The following is a 24259-nucleotide window of genomic DNA, read 5'->3' as shown; positions in this document are numbered from 1 at the left end:
GACGCCGGCGTTCAGAGTGAGACTGTCTAATCTAACATACCGGGGTCTGTTGGTTAGGAAGTCAAGTATCCAGTTGCAGACGGAGGGGTTGATGTCGACGACCTTGGTAGCCTTGTTTTGTTTGCTTGCTTTAGAGCACAAGGGCACCAGAATGTCAGGTTGCTGTCAGAGCTGTGATTCTTGGAACACAGAGGTCTTTCAAACAGGTCTTTCTCGACCCAAAAACCTTCTCCAACTGAAACAAAACCAAAAACTTTAATTAATCCTGAGCCAATAGAGCAACACCTGGGGCACCTCCTCTTGGTGTGGCCAATGGCTTGTTAATTCACTGGGCACTTGGAGACTGACTGCCGGTTGACGAGACAAGGGTATGTTGGCTCTTCCACATACCCCCATCGCCTCTCTCTGAAGCCAAGAGCTATATTTTCCTGGAACATCCACCTCCTGGGCTGCCGATAATGGGCTGCTGGAGGACAGGTTACAGGGGCCAGAATCCGCTGTCGTGGGGCTGGCACTCAGCAACGGCACCGGGCAAGACCCCAGAGTTGGCTGTGCTGGCACCGGGCAGGGCCCAATAGCTTGCCGTGTATTGGCGACGGCCCTGTAATTGGCTGTGCTGATGATGACTGCTAGAGCATTGCCAGAGCTGGGAACCGCTGCCGTGGAGCAGAACACCGGCGCTGGCTGGGGGGGCTGTAGCTGCGGCCGCTGGGCCACAGAGGCTGGAGACGGGTTCTTCTGTCTCAGGGTTGGAGTTGGCCAGAACCCCAGTGCTGCTAGCTGCTGGAGCACAGAGACTGGGCACTCTCTCCTTACCACCTCCAGGGACCACTGGGGGGGGCTGGCAGATCACAGAGACTGGGCAGCTGGTGGAGCGTAGAAGGAGCATGATGCCTGCCTGTGCACAGTCACCGCCGTCTCTGTGTCCGGCGTTCCTCCCCCCCAAGATCCCAATCCTCCGTCCAGTCAACCACACGCCAGCCAGGATCCCAATCCTCCCTCCAGTCAACCACACCCCAGCCAGGATCCCAATCGACTGTTGAGTCAATCACACCCCAGGCAGGATCCCAATTGACTGTTGAGTTAACCAGACCCCAGCCATGATCTCAATCGACTGTTGAGTCAACCAGACCCCAGCCAGGATCCCAATCGACTGTTGAGTCAACCACACCCCAGCCAGGATCCCAATCGACTGTTGAGTCAACCAGACCCCAGCCAGGATCCCAATCGACTGTTGAGTCAACCACACCCCAGCCAGGATCCCAATCGACTGTTGAGTCAACCAGACCCCAGCCAGGATCCCAATCGACTGTTGAGTCAACCACACCCCAGCCAGGATCCCAATAGACTGTTGAGTCAACCACACCCCAACCAGGATCCCATCGACTGTTGAGTCAACCAGACCCCAACCAGGATCCCATCGACTGTTGAGTCAACCAGACCCCAACCAGGATCCCATCGACCGTTGAGTCAACCACACCCCAACCAGGATCCCATCGACCGTTGAGTCAACCACACCCCAGCCAGGATCCCATCGACCGTTGAGTCAACCACAACCCAGCCAGGATCCCATCGACCGTTGAGTCAACCACACCCCAGCCAGGATCCCAATCGACTGTTGAGTCAACCACACGCCAGCCAGGATCCCAATCGACTGTTGAGTCAACCAGACCCCAACCAGGATCCAAATCGACCGTTGAGTCAACCACACCCCAGCCAGGATCCCAATCCTCCATCCAGTCAACCAGACCCCAGCCAGGATCCCAATCCTCCATTCACTCAACCACACCCCAGCCAGGATCCCAATCGACTGTTGAGTCAACCACATGCTAGCCAGGATCCCAATCCTCCGTCCAGGCGTCCAGTCAACCAGACCCCAGCCAGGATCCCAATCCTCCCTCCAGTCAACCAGACCCCAGCCAGGATGCGTCAACACTTTAGGCAACCAACTTGCGTTCAGCGTGTCTCTGATTGGCCACGACGCCCATGTGACCGCGGCAGCGCAAGAGAGCGGCAGTGCGTAAATAGGCTGCATTCTATTGCCATGCTCTGCGACAAACTCTAACCTTAACCAACTCCGAAAGAATGCCTAAACTTAACCCTAACCTTAACCAACTCCGAAATAATGCCTAAACTTAACCCTAACCTTAACCAACTCCGAAAGAATGCCTAAACTTAACCCTAACCTTAACACTTTGATTGCCACTCACAAGTTTTCTCGGATTTATAATAGTTACGTTGAACGCCACTCACGAGATTTCTCGAATTTTTTATTTTTTTTGCGATCTGAAATCATATTGCATCACGCGAGCCTACCCTAGTCTACCCAAGAGCCGCCGGCGATCAGATGTGGAAAAAAGCGCCCCCTATCGTCTCCCAGATGACATCAGGGATTTTGGAATGGACTCAATGAAAATGGATGGGGAAAAAAAATCCTGTACTCCACATTTTCCAGTCCACTGATGCAGCCGGGGTTACCAGAGTTCATTATGGATCCTCTGAGCGCAGCGGATCATGAATTCTACTGTATACACGTTAGATCTATACACTTGAAATGCAAGGATCTCATACTATAGTCGACCCATATAACTCTGTGTGAGAGCATGCACAATAGTGCTGTATATACCGTATATATACATTTATATATTTATATTTACAGAGTATATATATATATATATATATATATATATATATATATATATATATATATATATATATATATATATATATATATATATATATATATATTAATTATAGATATCTCTGTACATACCTGCATAATAATCATTTTTACATATCTGTTATCTGTAGATACTATATATCTTTTTTTGTATCTACTTTTTCTCCCCGTTTTTCTATTTTTCTCCCATCCCAATTTCGTATTATCCAATTATTCCCTCCCCTGTCTCGTTGTTAGGCCATGCCTCCCACTGGTCGGCTGCAATGTAGACGAAGCCTACACGTTAGATCTATACACTTATCGATTTTTTCGAATGGTGATCAGGAATTGGAATATACCAGTTGGATACCATCTGATGTCAGGTAAGGAATCTATGCAGTGTTAGGATAATCAGACTCATTTTGATGAAGATATAAGCTGTTTTGTGAAATGTCCTCTATCGGGTTCACTGTAAAATCCATGAGGAAATGAACACGGCTATTATCAGCGCGCGGCTCGAATGGGCGTGCGTGTACGTATAATATTGATCATCTAGCGTTTATTTGAAAACGATTCATAAATAGGCCGACAAATATCAACGTTCTGGAATATTCCAGTAAAAGACGATTATCACAGAATGGCCCAGAATGGGCTGTTTTTTTACCTCAAAACGGGTGCTTTTCAAAATGCTCTCAAACGGAAATGAAGCGATAAAAAACCAATCTGCCTTGACAGCACTGACTGGAAAATGATTCTTTGATAAGCGACGGGCAGATTAGACACATAGCCATAATTTAAAACATAGATTAGGCGATATTAACGTTAACATTAAAGTGGATGGTGGCATTCAAGCGCTAACTCTGGCGCCACCTGGTGGCACTGAAAGTGTTAACCAACTCCGAAAGAATGCCTAAACTTAACCCTAACCTTAACCAACTCCGAAAGAATGCCTAAACTTAACCGGCGAAAGAAATATTGCCATGATCTAAGACAAACTCTAACCATAACCAACTCCGAAAGAATGCCTAAACTTAACCCTAACCTTAACCAACTCCGAAAGAATGCCGAAACTTAACCCTAACCTTAACCAACTCCGAAAGAATGCCGAAACTTAACCGGCGAAAGAAATATTGCCATGCTCTAAGGCCCCGTCCACACGAACGCTGGGTTTAATGTAACCGTGATTGTATGTGCGCAGTTGCACTGTTCGGCCACACACAACCGGGGATTTGCTACACTGCAACCGCGGTCTTTTGAAACCGGTGGCCAGGGTGGAGTTGTGCGGTTTTGCAGTTGCGTGTGGGCATAGCAACCGAGGTTATTCCCAGTGTTTACAGCAGAGCTGTCGCAATTATTCCCCATGTTCACGGCAGACCGCGGGGTAGAGAGATTAGAGCAGAGCCAACTACACCAGTGTTTACAGCAGAGCTGTCCCAAGTAGCGTTATATGAAAATGATTGTAACAAACTTTTGTTCAAAACGTATCGTCTGTGTTGAAGAGTGTTGTGATCGACTGATGTCTGTTGACGCTCAGAGTAAACATGTAGCTGCAGCTAAACTAAACTCATGTGTTGTCAAGTTATTGTTATAACTTATAAGGAACCCAGTCCAGACTGCATCCCCTTAACAATTGTTTGTATTGAGCCGTATTGTATTGTACCCATTCTGCAATCTGTTAAATAACGTTTACATCCATTTCATATCGGTAACGTTACTTCTTCTTCTTCAGTTAATTAATGGCAGATCGCGACCCAACAGGAAGTTTAGTGAGCGTTCAGTCTTTTCTGATTGGTTGAAATGGCCTTCATGTCTGAACAACATCGCCGCCTACTGCTTTGGCATTGTATTACATTGTACTAAATGTATCGGTTGCTGGGTTCCAGCTCTGCCCGTGAGTACGCAGTTATACACGGTTGTCCACCTGTGTTCACCGTGTGGACGGAGTTTTATTTTTTCAAACTTCGGTCATATTAAATCCAAACTCTCGTGTGGACAGGGCCTAAGACAAACTCTAACCTTAACAAACTCCGAAAGAATGCCTAAACTTAACCCTAACCAACTCCGAAAGAATGCCTAAACTTAACCGGCGAAAGAAATATTGCCATGCTCTAAGACAAACTCTAACCTTAACCAACTCCGAAAGAATGCCTAAACTTAACCCTAACCTTAACCAACTCCGAAAGAATGCCGAAACTTAACCCTAACCTTAACCAACTCCGAAAGAATGCCTAAACATAACCGGCAAAAGAAATATTGCCATGCTCTAACCTTAACCAACTCCGAAAGAATGCCTAAACTTAACCCTAACCTTAACCAACTCCAAAAGAATGCCTAAACTTAACCCTAACCTTAACCAACTCCGAAAGAATGCCTAAACTTAACCGGCGAAAGAATGCACGTTTATATAGAGGCGATAAATGAATTAAACGTAAAAAAAATTGAAGTGATTTGAACTTGTCACCAACGCACCGCAGGCTCCACAGCAAGGCGTCGAACGAGTTGAGCTAACCGTCGATGTGAAAACAGGGGGGATTACGGCTGCATAGTGCCGTGGGGGCGTGGCTAGGCGCAAGTTGGTTGCCTAAAGTGTTGACGCAGCCAGGATCCCAATCCTCCCTCCAGTCAACCACCTCAGCAACAACCTCTGCCAGCCACTAATAGAAGTCCTACTCAAACTCACTGGGGGCCACAGCCTTGTTAACTCACTGGTTGGCCACTGCCTTGAACTGGGGGCCACTGCCTTGTTAACTCACTGGGGGCCACTGGCTTGAACTGGGGGCCACTGCCTTGTTAACTCACTGGGGGCCACTGCCTTGTTAACTCACTGGGGGCCACTGCCTTGAACTGGGGGCCACTGCCTTGTTAACTCACTGGGGGCCACTGCCTTGTTAACTCACTGGGGGCCACTGCCTTGTTAACTCACTGGGGGCCACAGCCTTGTTACCTCATTGGGGGCCACTGCCTTGTTAACTCACTGGGGGCCACTGCCTTGTTAACTCACTGGGGGCCACTGCCTTGTTAACTCACTGGGGGCCACAGCCTTGTTAACTCACTGGGGGCCACAGCCTTGTTAACTCACTGGGGGCCACTGCCTTGTTAACTCACTGGGGGCCACAGCCTTGTTAACTCACTGGGGGCCACTGCCTTGTTACCTCACTGGGGGCCACTGCCTTGTTAACTCACTGGGGGCCACAGCCTTGTTAACTCACTGGGGGCCACAGCCTTGTTAACTCACTGGGGGCCACAGCCTTGTTACCTCACTGGGGGCCACAGCCTTGTTAACTCACTGGGGGCCACTGCCTTGTTACCTCACTGGGGGCCACTGCCTTGTTAACTCACTGGGGGCCACTGCCTTGTTAACTCACTGGGGGCCACTGCCTTGTTAACTCACTGGGGGCCACAGCCTTGTTACCTCACTGGGGGCCACAGCCTTGTTACCTCACTGGGGGCCACTGCCTTGTTAACTCACTGGGGGCCACAGCCTTGTTAACTCACTGGGGGCCACTGCCTTGTTACCTCACTGGGGGCCACTGCCTTGTTAACTCACTGGGGGCCACAGCCTTGTTAACTCACTGGGGGCCACTGCCTTGTTACCTCACTGGGGGCCACTGCCTTGTTAACTCACTGGGGGCCACAGCCTTGTTAACTCACTGGGGGCCACTGCCTTGTTACCTCACTGGGGGCACTGCCTTGTTAACTCACTGGGGGACACAGCCTTGTTAACTCACTGGGGGCCACAGCCTTGTTAACTCACTGGGGGCCACAGCCTTGTTAACTCACTGGGGGCCACAGCCTTGTTAACTCACTGGGGGCCACTGCCTTGTTACCTCACTGGGGGCCACAGCCTTGTTAACTCACTGGGAGCCACTGCCTTGTTACCTCACTGGGGGCCACTGCCTTGTTAACTCACTGGGGGCCACAGCCTTGTTAACTCACTGGGGGCCACTGCCTTAACTCACTGGGGGCCACTGCCTTAACTCACTGGGGGCCACTGCCTTGTTAACTCACTGGGGGCCACTGCCTTGTTACCTCACTGGGGGCCACTGCCTTGTTAACTCACTGGGGGCCACAGCCTTGTTAACTCACTGGGGGCCACTGCCTTGTTAACTCACTGGGGGCCACTGCCTTGTTAACTCACTGGGGGCCACAGCCTTGTTACCTCACTGGGGGCCACTGCCTTGTTAACTCACTGGGGGCCACAGCCTTGTTAACTCACTGGGGGCCACTGCCTTGTTACCTCACTGGGGGCCACAGCCTTGTTAACTCACTGGGGGCCACTGCCTTGTTAACTCACTGGGGGCCACTGCCTTGTTAACTCACTGGGGGCCACAGCCTTGTTACCTCACTGGGGGCCACAGCCTTGTTAACTCACTGGGGGCCACTGCCTTGTTAACTCACTGGGGGCCACTGCCTTGTTAACTCACTGGGGGCCACAGCCTTGTTACCTCACTGGGGGCCACAGCCTTGTTAACTCACTGGGGGCCACAGCCTTGTTACCTCACTGGGGGCCACTGCCTTGTTAACTCACTGGGGGCCACTGCCTTGTTACCTCACTGGGGGCCACTGCCTTGTTACCTCACTGGGGGCCACTGCCTTGTTACCTCACTGGGGGCCACAGCCTTGTTAACTCACTGGGAGCCACTGCCTTGTTAACTCACTGGGGGCCACAGCCTTGTTAACTCACTGGGAGCCACTGCCTTGTTAACTCACTGGGGGCCACAGCCTTGTTACCTCACTGGGGGCCACATCCTTGTTAACTCACTGGGGGCCACTGCCTTGTTACCTCACTGGGGGCCACAGCCTTGTTACCTCACTGGGGGCCACTGCCTTGTTAACTCACTGGGGGCCACATCCTTGTTACCTCACTGGGGGCCACAGCCTTGTTACCTCACTGGGGGCCACAGCCATTGAAAAGCAGCCAATGAACCCAAACAAAAGAATGATCAATAACAAACACAGCAAAGCCTTTTTTATTTTTTTGAGAGGAAAATTAACTATCCCTATTTCTCCTCTGTCCATCTAATATGAGGATAAAAAGAAGAATCTTAGAGCAATGGAGGGAGAGTGAAATAACAAAAGCGAAGGGGATGCAATGCAAGAGAAAAAGAAAAGAAAAAAGGGAGCACATTGATTTCATATCCATCCAAAGATATGAGTGCTACCAGGGCTGCTGTTATATGCTTTAGTGGTTGTGCCAATTCCCTTCCTGGTCGTTGAGCTGCCCTAGTGTAGGTCTGGGGAGGGTGTAGACTAGTGGTCTGCAAGGGCCTTGAAATTAAGCATGTGCCCAGCCCGAGCCCATGACGTTCAGGCCCTGCCCGACAATAAGCCTGACTGTAATGCAACATTTGAAGCCCTAGCCCGAGTGAAAGCCCGAAAGAAAAAGAAAAAATATTAGACTTAAAAATGTATCTAAAATTTGTATTTGTTTTAAATATTCAAAACACGGTTTTATATGAACTTAATAAATAAACAAAAACGTCCAATAGGTCTACCTAAATAACAGATAGGCGCATATATCGCGCTGAAAACTACCCTAATGAAGCATTATATTATATAGCCAAATATTAAATAATGTTTTTGTTTTAAATATTCGAAACACTGTTTATATATTAACTTAATAAATAAACAAAAACGAAAATGTCCAATAGGTCTACCTAAATAACGCATATCACGCTGAAAACTAACAAGCATTATATAGCATGTTTTGGCCTCGTGGGTAGAGTGTCCGCCCTGAGTTCGGGAGGCCGGGAGTTCAAGCCCCGGCCGAGTCATACCAAAGACTATTTAAAAATGGTACCCATAGCCTCCCTGCTTGACACTCAGCATCACGGGTTGGTTTGGGGGGGAAGTCCTTGCAACATACTAGCGTCATGTCCAAGGGGTGTACTTGTACATCAAGCTGCCTCACGCTACGGAAACAGGAGATAGGCTCCTGCCCCATGTGCCGCTACGGCTCGAGAACCATTGGTTCTCAAAGGCAAACTTCTTTGCGTCTTTCTTATTAGAATGCCGTCTATTTCCATTTCCCAGCACGCGCGTTAGACTGACTCACACGGTGCCTCGTCACAATCAGTCCAAAAACTGCTCGGATGCTACCGAATCCGATGTCGCGAGTATACAGAGGTACTGGCAGACACAGACTAAAACATTAATGTCATCATGACACAAAAGCATACAGAAAAAACTCGACCAGCAGCCAATTGTATATAAAATAAATCAGGACTCACCACGCTGTTGACGTCAGCAACAAAAACGTCTTGCGTTGAATAACATTAACAAAACTTCGCCAACCGGCTGCTACATCCAAAAACAAATTAAAACGTTCGCCAACTGGCTATATTCCAACTTCAAACAACACTTCGGTCTTCTGTTCATTTGTTCACCATCCACCGTTGATGTCCTTCAGCACTGTTCTACTGTCCTCGAATTCTCCCTGCAGTAATTACATCCAAATGTTTCCAAAAATGCAGCTTTCCCAGACACATTGGGAACTTTCCAAAGCTCTCCCTTTACTATTTTATCTGTTAACTTATCCATCTTGACTCAGAGACACGAGGCTCTGACTCTCTGATGACAGCTGGCGCAAAACAGAAAGTGAAAGCAGCGCGAGGCGAGTGAAAAAGAAAAAAAAATTAAGAAAAAAGGAGGGCGCTGCCCGGCCCGGCCGAGCCCGAATTATTTATTTAAAAACAAAGCCCTACCCAGCCCGAACCTGTCGGGTCGGTTAGGGCCCCGTGGGGCTCGGGCAGGGATGCAGTGCACTAGTGTAGACTACCACATGCTGCCTACTGTCTGTCTGGGGAGGGTGTAGACTATACCACATGCTGCCCTACTGTTGATCTGGGGAGGGTGTAGACTACTAACTGGGTGTTGAGGGCACAGCACTTGACTGGTTTGCCTCCCATCTCACAGACAGACATCAATTTATCTCCCTCTCCGGCCACACCTCTTCCCCCTCCCCAGTCACACAGGGGGTCCCCCAAGGCTCAGTCCTAGGCCCCCTGCTTTTCAACTGCTACATTCTCCCCCTCGGTCACATCATACGTAAACACCACCTCAACTTTCACTGCTATGCTGATGACATCCAAATGTACATCACCACACAATCCCTCCACAGCCCTCCCCTCAGTCACATTGAATCCTGCATCACTGAACTACAAACCTGGATGACCCATAACCTCCTCAAATTAAATAGCGACAAAACGGAACTTTTCATCATCGGCACCAACACCACCCTCACCAGATCCGGACCCATCACACTCACCATCAATGACTCCACCATCACCCCCTCCCCCCTAGTCCGCAACCTCTGTGTCATCCTCGACCCCACCCTCTCATTTGACCCCCATGTCCGCTCCATTGTCAAAACTTCATATTTTCACCTCCGCAACATTGCCAAATTCCGTCACTGCCTCTCCTCCCTCCTGGACTACTGTTACTCCCTCCTCGCTGGCATCACCTCCCGCTCCCTCCATAAACTTCAGATGGTCCAAAACTCAGCCGCCCGCCTCCTCACTAACACCCGGTCCCGCGAACACATCACTCCTGTCCTCCACTCCCTCCACTGGCTCCGGATCAAGGAACGCATCAACTTCAAAACACTACTCCTCACCTTCAAAGCCCTCCATAGCCTGGACCCCCCTACCTGACTGACCTCCTTCTCCCCTACCGCCTCACCCGTTCCCTCCGGTCCTCTTCCACTCTTTCCCTCACTGTCCCGTCATCCAAACTCAAACGTTTTGGTGACCGGACATTCTCACGAGCTGCACCCCGACTCTGGAACTCCTCCCTCAGACCATCAGAGACTCTCCCTCACTCTCCACCTTCAAATCCAGACTCAAAACCCACCTGTTCTCCCTAACATGCAACCTTCCTTACCTATAACCACCCTCCTCCAACCCACCACCATTTTCCCCTGCCCTACGTTCTCTCCTCTCCTGCCCCCCCCCCCACCCCCCCTTGGTTTTTCCTTACTATCTTCCCGACTGTCTCCCCTACTCACTCCCGTATTTGTTATCCGTTACTCTTGGTTTTATGTTCCTGTGTATTCTTATTGTTCTCCGTTTCCCTGTGGTTCTATGGTTCTTTGTTTTCGTTGTTTCTTTTTTGCCTATTGTCAGCGACTTTGGGTCTTTGAAAAGCGCTATACAAAATAAATGAATTATTATTATTATTACCACATGCTGCCCTACTGTCGGTCTGGGGAGGGTGTATACTACCACATGCTGCCATACTGTCGGTCTGGGGAGGGTGTATACTACCACATGCTGCCATACTGTCGGTCTGGGGAGGGTGTAGACTACCACATGCTGCCCTACTGTCGATCTGGGGAGGGTGTAGACTACCACATGCTGCCCTACTGTCAGTCTGGGGAGGGTGTAGACTACCACATGCTGCCCTACTGTCAGTCTGGGGAGGGTGTAGACTACCACATGCTGCCCTACTGTCAGTCTGGGGAGGGTGTAGACTACCACATGTTGCCCTACTGTCAGTCTGGGGAGGGTGTAGACTACCACATGCTGCCCTACTGTCGATCTGGGGAGGGTGTAGACTACCACATGCTGCCCTACTGTCGATCTGGGGAGGGTGTAGACTACCACATGCTGCCCTACTGTCAGTCTGGGGAGGGTGTAGACTACCACATGCTGCCCTACTGTCAGTCTGGGGAGGGTGTAGACTACCACATGCTGCCCTACTGTCAGTCTGGGGAGGGTGTAGACTACCACATGCTGCCCTACTGTCGATCTGGGGAGGGTGTAGACTACCACATGCTGCCCTACTGTCGATCTGGGGAGGGTGTAGACTACCACATGCTGCCCTACTGTCGATCTGGGGAGGGTGTAGACTATACCACATGCTGCCCTACTGTCGATCTGGGGAGGGTGTAGACTATCACATGCCTCCTCCGATATATGTGGAGTCGCCAGCTGCTTCTTTTCACCCGACAGCGAGGAGTTTCACTGGGAGAGTATAACGCAGGCGTCCGCCACCTGACCAGTAGGAGTCGCTATTGCAACAACCAAGAACCACCGGCTTCCCACCCATAAACACAGCCAATAATTGTTGTGTTCGTAGGGACGACTGACAGAGGTACTGCTGCTGCCAGGAATTTAACCCGGGTGTCTGTGGTGGGTGTTAGGCGAGTGCTAATACCTCTAGACCTCTATTTACTGGCCAATAGGCATCTCAAATTTTAATTAGGCAGCAAATATACATTTAGTTGTGGTAATGGTTTTATATAGTTCTATGGTTGTGGTAGGCTACAGTAATGGTTTTATATAGTTATATGGTTGTGGTAGGCTACAGTAATGGTTTTATATAGTTCTATGGTTGTGGTAGGCTACAGTAATGGTTTTATATAGTTATATGGTTGTGGTAGGCTACAGTAATGGTTTTATATAGTTCTATGGTTGTGGTAGGCTACAGTAATGGTTTTATATAGTTATATGGTTGTGGTAGGCTACAGTAATGGTTTTATATAGTTATATGGTTGTGGTAGGCTACAGTAATGGTTTTATATAGTTATATGGTTGTGGTAGGCTACAGTAATGGCAAAATAGACATACCTTTTTTACTAAATTCACCCATTACTAACAATGAACGTTGGCCAAAAACATGGAAACCCTTGGTGCTACAGCAGTGGCAATGTGTCTACAGTCGGAATAGGATTCATGCAAAATATCAGAAAATGTCAGATTGCTAACTTTCACACTTTTAACACATTTGGGAAGAACAGTGCAAGTGGGACAGACAAGGCCAGGGTGGACAGTGGGGATATAGGCCAAATAAATATAACAAGAATTAAAAAATAATTTGTTACAATAGATATATATATATCACAATATTTGCTGATGTATGCGGAAAAAAAACACTTGTCTTCATCACATTGAACTGCATGGGTAACATAATGTGTGATATCAAACCAAAACCAATTTTCAAACGATTCAGATGCCATGCCTCGATACATCTGAGTGAATAATGTGGTTGTTATCAATACTTCAGAGAACAGAATCGTGTGCCACAATATCATCATAATTCCACCCTGAAAAACAATAACATTGAATTATTGCCCAGCTCTGGCGGACAGAAGCCGATTTTAGTCATCAATCTTCATATTGAGCCCCGTTTTCCAGCCAAGGTCTCTGTCTGTTATGGCTATTGACCACATCGTTCCGAGGCGTTCTCAGCTGAGCTATAGCACGTATGAGACATCTGTTCTGCTAAGAGTCTCGGAAGATTTTCAGATTTTTAATTGGGCCGTTGGCATTCTTAAAGGAACACGGCAACATTTTGGGAAATTAGCTTACCGTCTTCTCCCGAGAGAGACAAGAAGATGGATACCAGGCTCCTCTCTGTGCGTTCAGGAGAAAGCGGTTTTGCTTAACCTGTTAACGTTCGCTCGCGCACTTCGCAGCACTTTGCTCTCGTCTGTCGGCCTAGTGCTGTATTTTTGCCGATCTACCAATACATTGTTGGAAAGTTGAATTTGCCACCTTTCGATCGTGACCCCACTCTACCTATTGTGTGCTTCCAGTCTCGGGTTACAAGACGAAACATCCGACGGGGTTTTTACAAGCCATTTGGACAAGTGTCCACTTCCGGTTGACCAGCCACCGCTGATGGTGAAAATTATTGACCACCTTTGTAGCCAATGCAATTCTGGAGCCAATGGTATCTTACGTGAGGGCTGATTCCTACGGTAAAGGGAGAGAATAAGACGAAGAAGTTGTTTGTTTGGAGAATTTCTCATTCACCGTCCAAATTAATGAGCGGTCCGACCATTTTGGACGAATTATTATTGATACAAGGATTACAAAAACATCTTTAAAACACTCTTTTGTTATAAACTTTGGACCTGTACTGTATAGATAAGACTTCAGGCTATGGAACCGTTATGTTTTCCAGCTCCTACCTCTCAGCTGGAACTCAAAAACAGGTATCTGGCAACAAGTCAACAAAACGTGAGTAAGTTACATTTGTATTTCAGTGTGTTCAAACCTCTAACTCTATTCCATTAGCACTCAGAGTGATTATTCTCCTGTTGTGGAAGAAAGTTCAGAATGTTTTCCTTTCAAAAGAGACCAGACTCATGCATATGCTATAAGTGGTTTGAGTCATAAATTTACTTCGCAAATTACTTTGGGTATGCAATCGTCAGGCGTTTTATGCTAAATGTGCCCTCAGCATGAGGGGTTAACTACTCAGTGTATTCATATTCCCGAGTATAAATAATGATTGAATGGATGAATGAACGAGGCAGCCACCAGCAGCCAAGGACCAACTGACAGTTGTAATACCAGCACCTCGGTCCAAGGCAACGACAGGCATGTGCCTATATAGCACACGTGTAACACGGAGCAAACCCATGCAAACACCGTTGAGAGAACATGCAAACTCCACCCGGAAAGGTCCACCGCCCGTATTACTGCGGGGAGAAAAAAAAAAAAAAAAAAACCTGCGTATAGCTTCTGCACACAAGCAGCCCAGAGAAACCGCTGCAGCAAACGTTATTTATCGAAGCACTTTTTATCAGCGCCGCCGAGCTCCGTGGAAGCGGTGTGTCGGCGGTAACCGGTGGCTTCCGAGCTTATTAAACCTCCCGTCTGCCCGGGCCGCGTCCCGGCAGGGGGCCTTTCATAACGGAGGCTTCCATCCATCACATCCTAGATGAAATTAATATATGTTACACCGCGGCCACTTCTGACAATTTAATAGGGGGCAGAGGATGAGGAGGGTGGTCCCCGCCGGAGAGTTCAGGGTGAGGAAGGTGTTCCCCGCCGGAGAGTTCGGGCCCGACGGCCGTGACCCACATCCCAGACTGGAGACTCATGTATTGTTTCAGACAAGGGAAATAAAGTCTTCAGTGCCGCGGTAGAATTAACCAGTCGTAAGTGTGTGTGTGCCACTTTTCCTCTCTCTCTCTCTCTCTCTCTCTCTGCTCTCTCTCTGCTTGAAACAAGTAAAATAATCTGCCAGCAAATTTGGCTTGGGCAAGATTTCTTGAAATAAGTGAAAATATCTAGGCTTCTCTCTCCTGATTGGATGAAGTGGGAACGGGATACAAGAACATTTATTTTGTGTTTACTGCAGAGCGAAGGGACTGAGAGACCCATGTTACTGACCAAACACTCTATATATATGTGTTTGTATTAGAGCTGGGCCGTTAACGGCGTTAACGTGCTGCGTTAACGCAAGACTAGTATCGCACGATAATATAATTGACGCCGTTAATCTTTTTCTCAACGTTGGGTCTGTATTGTCCTTAAATACTTGCCGTAGTTCACAGCTGTGGTGCCCGGAAGTGATTGCACGTATGTACCGGAGCTGTAGTCAAAATAATGTGTTAAACTAAAGTAACTTTAGTGGTCCGGTAATCATTGTTATACAGGTGAGGTTAAGAAGTCCTCAGGATATAACACAATTCGGCGATGAGGACGTCTGAATCTGCGCAATGCAAGAAAGAAGAAGTCCGTTGAGGGCTTTGTTTACATTATTAACGTTAGCTTAGCGAGTTAGCATGTTAGCTCACGTTGCTCACGTTGCTCTTGGAAACATCTACAAGAGGAGGAAATCCACTTTACACACTAAAGGAAGGATCGACTGGACTAGCATGAGTGTTTACAACAGACATGGCTTGGGTTATTGGAAATATTGGACCGTTTGATGACAATGTGGAGCAATATGAAATGAAAATGGGAGACCCTGATGTAAACAAGACAAACGTCTTTCTCTGGTCTGCATCCCCTTAACAATTGTGTGTATTGAGCCGTATTCAGACTGTAGTAGCTGTTCAGTGTTCTCTTGGAGGTGGACCTGAGACTGTAGTAGCTGTTCAGTGTTCTCTTGGATGTGGACCTGAAACTGTAGTAGCTGTTCAGTGTTCTCTTGGAGGTGGACCTGAGACTGCAGTAGCTGTTCAGTGTTCTCTTGGATGTGGACCTGAGACTGTAGTAGCTGTTCAGTGTTCTCTTGGAGGTGGACCTGAGACTGTAGTAGCTGTTCAGTGTTCTCTTGGAGGTGGACCTGAGACTGTAGTAGCTGCTCAGTGTTCTCTTGGAGGTGGACCTGAGACTGTAGTAGCTGTTCAGTGTTCTCTTGGAGGTGGACCTGAGACTGTAGTAGCTGCTCAGTGTTCTCTTGGAGGTGGACCTGAGACTGTAGTAGCTGTTCAGTGTTCTCTTGGATGTGGACCTGAGACTGTAGTAGCTGTTCAGTGTTCTCTTGGAGGTGGACCTGAGACTGTAGTAGCTGTTCAGTGTTCTCTTGGATGTGGACCTGAGACTGCAGTAGCTGTTCAGTGTTCTCTTGGAGGTGGACCTGAGACTGTAGTAGCTGTTCAGTGTTCTCTTGGATGTGGACCTGAGACTGTAGTAGCTGTTCAGTGTTCTCTTGGAGGTGGACCTGAGACTGCAGTAGCTGTTCAGTGTTCTCTTGGATGTGGACCTGAGACTGCAGTAGCTGTTCAGTGTTCTCTGGGAGGTGGACCTGAGACTGTAGTAGCTGTTCAGTGTTCTCTTGGATGTGGACCTGAGACTGTAGTAGCTGTTCAGTGTTCTCTTGGAGGTGGACCTGAGACTGTAGTAGCTGTTCAGTGTTCTCTTGGAGGTGGACCTGAGACTGTAGTAGCTGTTCAGTGTTCTCTTGGAGGTGGACCTGAGACTGCAGTAGCTGTTCAGTGTTCTCTTGGATGTGGACCTGAGACTGTAGTAGCTGTTCAGTGTTCTGTTGGACCTGAGACTGTAGTAGCTGTTCAGTGTTCTCTTGGAGGTGGACCTGAGACTGTAGTAGCTGTTCAGTGTTCTCTTGGAGGTGGACCTGAGACTGTAGTAGCTGCTCAGTGTTCTCTTGGATGTGGACCTGAGACTGCAGTAGCTGTTCAGTGTTCTCTTGGATGTGGACCTGAGACAGTAGCTGTTCAGTGTTCTCTTGGATGTGGACCTGAGAATGTAGTAGCTGTTCAGTGTTCTCTTGGAGGTGGACCTGAGACTGTAGTAGCTGTTCAGTGTTCTCTTGGAGGTGGACCTGAGACTGTAGTAGCTGCTCAGTGTTCTCTTGGAGGTGGACCTGAGACTGTAGTAGCTGTTCAGTGTTCTCTTGGATGTGGACCTGAGACTGCAGTAGCTGTTCAGTGTTCTCTTGGATGTGGACCTGAGACTGCAGTAGCTGTTCAGTGTTCTCTTGGATGTGCACCTGAGACTGCAGTAGCTGTTCAGTGTTCTCTTGGAGGTGGACCTGAGACTGTAGTAGCTGTTCAGTGTTCTCTTGGATGTGGACCTGAGACTGTAGTAGCTGTTCAGTGTTCTCTTGGAGGTGGACCTGAGACTGTAGTAGCTGTTCAGTGTTCTCTTGGATGTGGACCTGAGACTGTAGTAGCTGTTCAGTGTTCTCTTGGAGGTGGACCTGAGACTGTAGTAGCTGTTCAGTGTTCTCTTGGATGTGGACCTGAGACTGCAGTAGCTGTTCAGTGTTCTCTTGGAGGTGGACCTGAGACTGTAGTAGCTGTTCAGTGTTCTCTTGGAGGTGGACCTGAGACTGTAGTAGCTGTTCAGTGTTCTCCTGGAGGTGGACCTGAGACTGTAGTAGCTGCTCAGTGTTCTCTTGGATGTGGACCTGAGACTGTAGTAGCTGTTCAGTGTTCTCTTGGATGTGGACCTGAGACTGTAGTAGCTGTTCAGTGTTCTCTTGGAGGTGGACCTGATACTGTAGTAGCTGTTCAGTGTTCTCTTGGAGGTGGACCTGATACTGTAGTAGCTGTTCAGTGTTCTCTTGGAGGTGGACCTGAGACTGTAGTAGCTGTTCAGTGTTCTCTTGGATGTGGACCTGAGACTGTAGTAGCTGTTCAGTGTTCTCTTCATTCGTGGAACTGTTACACTGAGCTTGCACTGAATTTGTTGAGAAACCTGCTTCTGCAGCAGTCTGTGTGTGAGCAACCAGTCAGCAGCATTGTGAATTTAGAGATTCACTAAAAGACACATTGAGAGAGGGGAGCTCCAGTAGCTCACCACGTACCGCGAGTGCTATTTCAGCGCAGTGGACAACCGCGCTCGCGCGGATCTGGGGCTGAGCGCGTTCGAATCCCGGACGGCAGCCGTGCCTTTCCCAGAGTGTCTTTCCCCCCATCTGAACCCTTTCAGCCTGCTTCTGTCGGTCGAACTTGACCAAGTATGAATGCGACGAAAAAGCGATAAACGCTAAAAAGAACCAGCTGACTGGTCAAAGTTTAAAAAAAAAAAAGACACATTGAGAGACAGGTTTGTGTGTGGATTAAGAAATGAAGGTGCACAGAAGAAACTACTGACAGAGTGATTTGACACTGGAGAGAGCTGTCAATATCAGTGTAACAATGTTAATGGCATCAAAGGAAGGGCACAGAAAATTACGATAAATCTGTTTTTAAAAGAAACACTGGAAATTACAAAAAGAAGAGACATGTTCATGCTGTTGAACAAGGAGATAGAACAGCTAATGACTCCTCAGATGAAGAGGAGAGGATAAATCTCCTCCTCTGGTCATTATTTGGGTAGAACACACATATTTTGAATGCCTTTGGCAGATTTTTTTTTAGCCATTTTAATCTAGATGAATCTAGATCAATTCCAGGATTGCAGGTAGATTAATCTAGATACAAATTTTGTATCTATGCCCAGCTCTAGTTTGTATATATTGGTGCGACAGTGGCTCAGGAGGTAAAACGGTCGTCTGGTAGTTGTGAAGGTTCCCAGTACGATTCCCGCTCCTCCCGGGCAGCATCTCGAAGTGTCCTTGAGCAAGCCACTTAACCACAAACTGCTCCCGATGAGCAGGTTGGCACCTCGCACGGTCGCCTCCGCCGTCGGTGCGTGAATGTGAGAGTGAACGGGTAAAATGTGAGGAACAAAATTGTAAAGCGCTTTGGAATAAAAGCTGCTATATAAATGCAGCCATTTACCATTCATCAGTGATGGCTGTCGGAATGTAGAGTTATTTAACACTTTTTTTATTTATCTACTTTTTTCTCCCCATTTTTCTATTTTTCTCCCGTCCCCAATTTCGTATTGTCCAATTCTACCCTCCCCTGTCTCGAACGTTGTTAGGCCATGCCTCCCACAAGCCGGCTGTAATGTGGACGAAGCCTTGCATCACGTGTCCCCTCCGGTACTCGAGGAGGCAGCCGTCGCATCTTTTCACCTGCACAGCACGATCTCTCAGCGGCGAGGGTCTGCGTGGGAGGGACACGCCGCCCTCGTCGCTTCCTGATTCTACTGCGCAGGCGAACCAACCGACCTGTAGGAGTCGCTGTCCACAACGTCCGATCCCCACCCACCAGCTTCCCACCCCCTAACACTGCCAATTGTGTTAGTATGAACGACCAGCCAAGCTGGTAGCAACGCCGAGAGCTGGGCTCGAACCCAGCATCTCCTGCGTGGGTGGCGAGCGCCTTGCCCACTGCCCCGTTAACACTTATTTTAACAAAAGAAAATACTACTTACAGTACCTTTATGGCAATGGAAAGACTAACTGGAATGGGAACAGATAAGAGAGAGATAGTGTGTGTGTGTGTGTGTGTGTGTCTGTGTGTGTTATGTGTGTGTGTAAGCGCACACAGACATTAAAACGATGCCGGCAGGATAAGCAGCAGGCTCAACAGGGAGCTGAACTCACTGAGCAGATGGGAGGTAAACTGAGATGGCTGAATCCACAACTCTCATTTCCCCAACAGGGCCTCTGAGGCCGGGGGGGGGGGGGGGGGGGGGGGGCTACTACGGGCAGAGGGAGAGGAGGGTGTCTGTGGGGGGGGGGGGGGTCATGATGGGGTAGCGTTTAACTTAGGAGGGTTCAGGTAGCAGGTGTTCAAGCTAAAAAAAAAAAACACAGTTCTTTAAATACATTAAAAAAATTATGAAAAATACTTCAGGTGTTCCATTGTGACTCTGAAGCTGAAGGTTATTGCATTAAAAAGTATGATCTCCGACCACCGTGTGTCGACTTGTAACCGTCTTAGCTGATTTCTTACTGTGTATTCTTATTTATTGTGCCTATATAGGTATGACATTTCTTGTTTTGTAAGCTTGTGATCGCTGTAAATGAGGGTAAACGCAGTGGCTGATCCGCGCGCCAAAAGAAATCCACATCATCGCGTAAAAAGCAAGGTCGAGAGGAACCGAGGCCAGCGTGTGTGTGTGTGTGTGTGTGTGTGTGTGTGTGTGTGTGTGTGTGTGTGTGTGGGAGACGTTTCATTGAAAAGATTAAATACAGAAGATAAATTCAATATGGGAGGAAGCCAGAGGGGAGGGGGGGGGGGGGGGGGGTGAGAGAAAGGAAATGTTTTAGTGTTTGCTGGTAGTCAATGTAGCCGCGTTCCCTCTCTCTGATTTATGAGCTTTAGAGATGGAGTTCAGGAGGAGGCTCAGGCCCGGTCCGACCTTCGGAGTTCGAACCCCCCCGGCGCCGAGGTCGGCAGGGGTCAATGTGGTGACGGGGCTTCGGGGGGTCAAAGAGCAAAGCTGTGCAGCCGTCACTTAACTTAACACTTAGAACTGAGGAATTATACAGTTCCTGGACACTGTCCCTGAGATGTGAACACACACACACACACACACACACACACACACACACACACACACACACACACACACACACACACACACACACACACACACACACACACACACTATACTAACATGGTAAATGGATTGCATTTATATAGCAGCTTTTATCCAAAGCGCTTTACAACTTATGCCTCACAATCACAACATTCACTCACACCGACGGCGAAGGTGACCATGCAAGGTGCCAACCTGCTCATCGGGAGCAGTTAGGGGTTACGGTAAGTGTCTTGCTCAAGTACACTTCGACACACTGCCCGGAAGGAGCGGGAATCGAACCGGGAACCTTCAGATTACCAGATGACCTGGATCTACTGTCGTTCCCCCCGCATGCAAACACATTTTTTATATATTTTTGGGGTGAATCACAACGGGTGGTCGGGTCGAGGAGGTGAGGAAGACGAAAGGTAAGATGTGAGGGGAAAGGAAGTGAGGGAGGAGGGGGGAGTGGGTAGGGAGGAGGTGTGGGAGGGAGGGAGGAGGGAGAGGGGTGAACAGAGACCTCAGCGGAAAGCCTCCACACCATGTTACACTCTATGCAATTAGGAATTCATTTATTTGCATATAGCTCTCGAGAAGAACATAGGCCTTAATCACGAAGAGCCATACATTTTTCATACATCCCATATACGTCCAAATATCTGGGACACTGTGCTTTGAATACGGTAAGTGGGGGGGGGGGGGTGAATACAAAAGGAAATGACAACTAGCTACTGTAGCACGCTGGCTGGAGACACAGGCAAACTATGTAAAGTGTCCAAATGTGCATCCACTTCCTGTTATTGTGGTAACTGGTCTGACTAGGTGGTGGCGTGCTGTAGTTGGCGAGATTTTGCTTCCCGCAGATTAAACAAACCTTTCTACACAGCAGGCGAAACTACCCGAGGGACCGAGAAGTTTGCAGGGAAAGGAAATCCTCCCCGGTGCCGTGAATACAATACAAACCACAGGGTCCCTAGATGTTAGAGACAGTATGGACTTTTTGGAAAACCAGATGGTTCTTTTCAGATTATAATAGGCCTGCATGCAGGCATTTCACCAGAGGGGTTAGAGCACAGGACCCATGGAGCAGGTAGGGGTTCAGTGTCTTGAGGACACGTCAACAGTAGGGATGGGCACCGAATCCGGTACTTTTAAGGGTATCGACCGAATCACGTCGGTACTACAGAGTACCGATTCACGTGAGATCCACCGGTGCCACATTTCTGTAACCGACGACGTCAACGATTCGTTTACCGCTAAACTAAACCTATGAAGTGTGCCGCACGTTCACGCGCACAATACACGCTTACCTAGGATTTGACTTGATTCAGCAACAACAAAGCAGTCGGGGCAATGGCAAGGCGAAAACGGTCGCAAGTGTGGTACTGTAGGTAGATAAAATGTTTAGAGACTAAAGTACAGAAAAAAAGGTACCGTTGGGTACCGGTATCGATTCACACAGGTACCCGTACCGGTTCAAATGTGAACGGTACCCGACCCTAGTCAACAGAGATAGTGTCTTGAGGACACGACAACAGGGAGGGACACGTGAGGAGCAGGTAGGTGTTCAGTGTCTTGAACTGAACAATGAACACTACACAACAACCATCAAACGCACATAGCACACACATCCACACGCACACACTCACTTTAAACAAACACACTGTAGCACCCACTCCCCACACTTTATAGCACACACTCACTTTAAACAAACACACTGTAGCACCCACTCCCTACACTTTATATTTATTGATGAAGGATTGCACTACAACTCGTACACCTTACTGTAAATTGTACCTAAATTGTACCTCATCCCATTTCTGCTTTGCACTATATAGTATTGTACATTAGTACACTGCATAGTATTGTATATTATATGGTAACTCAGTTACGTCTATTCTGCATCGAACATTGTACATATGTCTATACTGAACACTGTGACCTCATTTTCTACTTCTAATTCACATGCTATACTATGTTATTTGATACTATCTTGTCTAGCACAGTCTCTGGAGCGTAACAGTAAGAAGCATTTTGTATGAAAGTATTCTGTACTTCTGTATGACAACTATTAAAGAAACTTGAAACACAAGGTACCAACGTGTCCTCCAGGTTGTGGGGCGGTCTCTCCCCACCTTGCCACTCCCCCCACACAGACACACACACACGCACACACATGCAAAAAGCAGTGATGTGTACCTGATGCCCAGCTCTGATCTGCTCCAGGACCTTGTCGTAGCAGACCTCGTCCATGTCGTGCAGCTGCTGGATCTGAGGCAGAGAGGAGAGAAACACAATCTAACAACGGCTTGAATCCAGGCTTTCCCTGTTCCTCGAACGCTGATTCTCATTCGAACCAGACTTGATACTCAGGATAATTGCGCGCGGCCGCCTCACCTGAAAAGACAGCATGTGTCGATTGCAGAAATCCTGATTTTCTAACGGCATTGATTGATTGATTGATTGATTTAAAACTTTATTAACAGATCTATAGGCAAATTTTTTTTTGAACAAGGTTTTTTTATTTGAAAATATCGTTTTAACACTTTGAGCGCCACGCCGTGTTTTCCTTTTTACCCCCTTGAATGCCACGGTCCACTCCCAATGTTAACGTTAATATCGCCTAATCTATGTTTTAAATTATGGCTATGTGTCTAATCTGCCCGTCGCTTATCAAAGAATCATTTTCCAGTCAGTGTTGTCAAGGCAGATTGGTTTTTTATCGCTTCATTTCCGTTTGAGAGCATTTTGAAAATCACCCGTTTTCAGGTGAAAAACAGCCCATTCTGTGATAATCGCCTTTTACTGGAATATTCCAGAACGTTGATATTTGTCGGCCTATTTATGAATCGTTTTCAAATAAACGCTAGATGATCAATAGTATACGTGCACGTTTTACAGTGAAACAGATAGAGCACATATCACAAAAAAGCTTATATCTCCTCGAAAACTAGTCTGATTATCCTAACACTGATAACATAGATTCCTTACCTGACATCAGATGGTATCCAAATGGTATATTCCAATTCCTGATCACCATTCGAAAAAATCGATAAGTGTATAGATCTAACGTGTATACAGTAGAACTCATGATCCGCAGGGCTCAGAGGCTCCAGAATGAACTCTGGTAACTCCGGCTGCATCAGTGGACTGGAAAATGTGGACTGGAATATTTTTTTTTCCCCATCCATTTTCATTGAGTCCATTCCAAAAGGGTGATTTACCATCTGGGAGAAGATAGGGGGCGCTTTTTTCACATCTGATCGCCGGCGGCCCCTGGGTAGGGTAGGCTCGCGTGATGCAATATGATTTCAGATCGCTAAAAAAAAAAATATATAATAATTCCGAGAAATCTCGTGAGCTTTCAACGTAACTATCGTAAACCCGAGATAAGCCGTGAGTGGCGCTCAAAGTGTTAACAGGCGGTCCCACATGGGCCAAAAGAAAATAAAAATTAAATAAGGCCCTCCCTCCCTCCCTCCCCCCACCCCATACAAAATCATTCCAAATTATCTTAGATCGTTTATTAATCATTGTTTTTCCTTTTAGCTTTTAAATCACCCGACAGCAGTCACATATCTCTTGCATTCTGCAGATAGAGAAGAAGAAAAGTAAGAACATAATATAAAAGATAAATAATAAGCTGAGAGACCAGGAAGGCCAGTCAGATCGCCTCTGTCACATTATCCGCTCAAAGAAAGTTAGGAAAGGATCCCAATTATTGTGGAATTTTTCGGTACAACCTGATCTTCTCCAGTTTAACACTTTGGCTGCCATGGGTTAAATTCATTATCAACCGTAGGTTGCCGGCTCTATTTGTCTATGGAGAAATTCCCCTTCTTTGCAGGGCTATAACTTTTTTAATTCTATTGCTACATTGCCATTATTAGGGCCCATTCAAAGTCCTATATGTATTGTTCATTGTGTAGCAACGTTAAACTTTTTCATTCACATATTCATAGTAAAGTATGGTCTAATGTATAAGTATGTTTTCATCTCTTTCTGCAGCTTTCTCCAGAACGTGATCTAT

At 47.6% G+C, this 24259-nt stretch overlaps 1 protein-coding gene across 1 annotated transcript in view; it reads right to left on the bottom strand.

Moving 5' to 3' along the window:
• The window catches only part of LOC311223526 (activating signal cointegrator 1 complex subunit 3-like), a gene marked incomplete at its 5' end in the record, with an annotated part of 261463 nt that overhangs the window by 163525 nt on the left and 73679 nt on the right, over nucleotides 1-24259 (bottom strand). The window contains 1 exon segment of the mRNA XM_084308307.1: nucleotides 22429-22500. Within this exon segment, the coding sequence (XP_084164433.1) occupies nucleotides 22429-22500 (72 nt within the window).

The sequence above is a fragment of the Notolepis coatsorum genome, assembly GCF_963971535.1.
Source record: "Notolepis coatsorum genome assembly, chromosome: 2".
Taxonomy (NCBI): Eukaryota; Metazoa; Chordata; class Actinopteri; order Aulopiformes; family Paralepididae; genus Notolepis; species Notolepis coatsorum.
The sequence above is the reverse complement of the archived record's forward strand: the minus strand, read 5'-3'. Positions and strand labels throughout refer to the sequence as shown.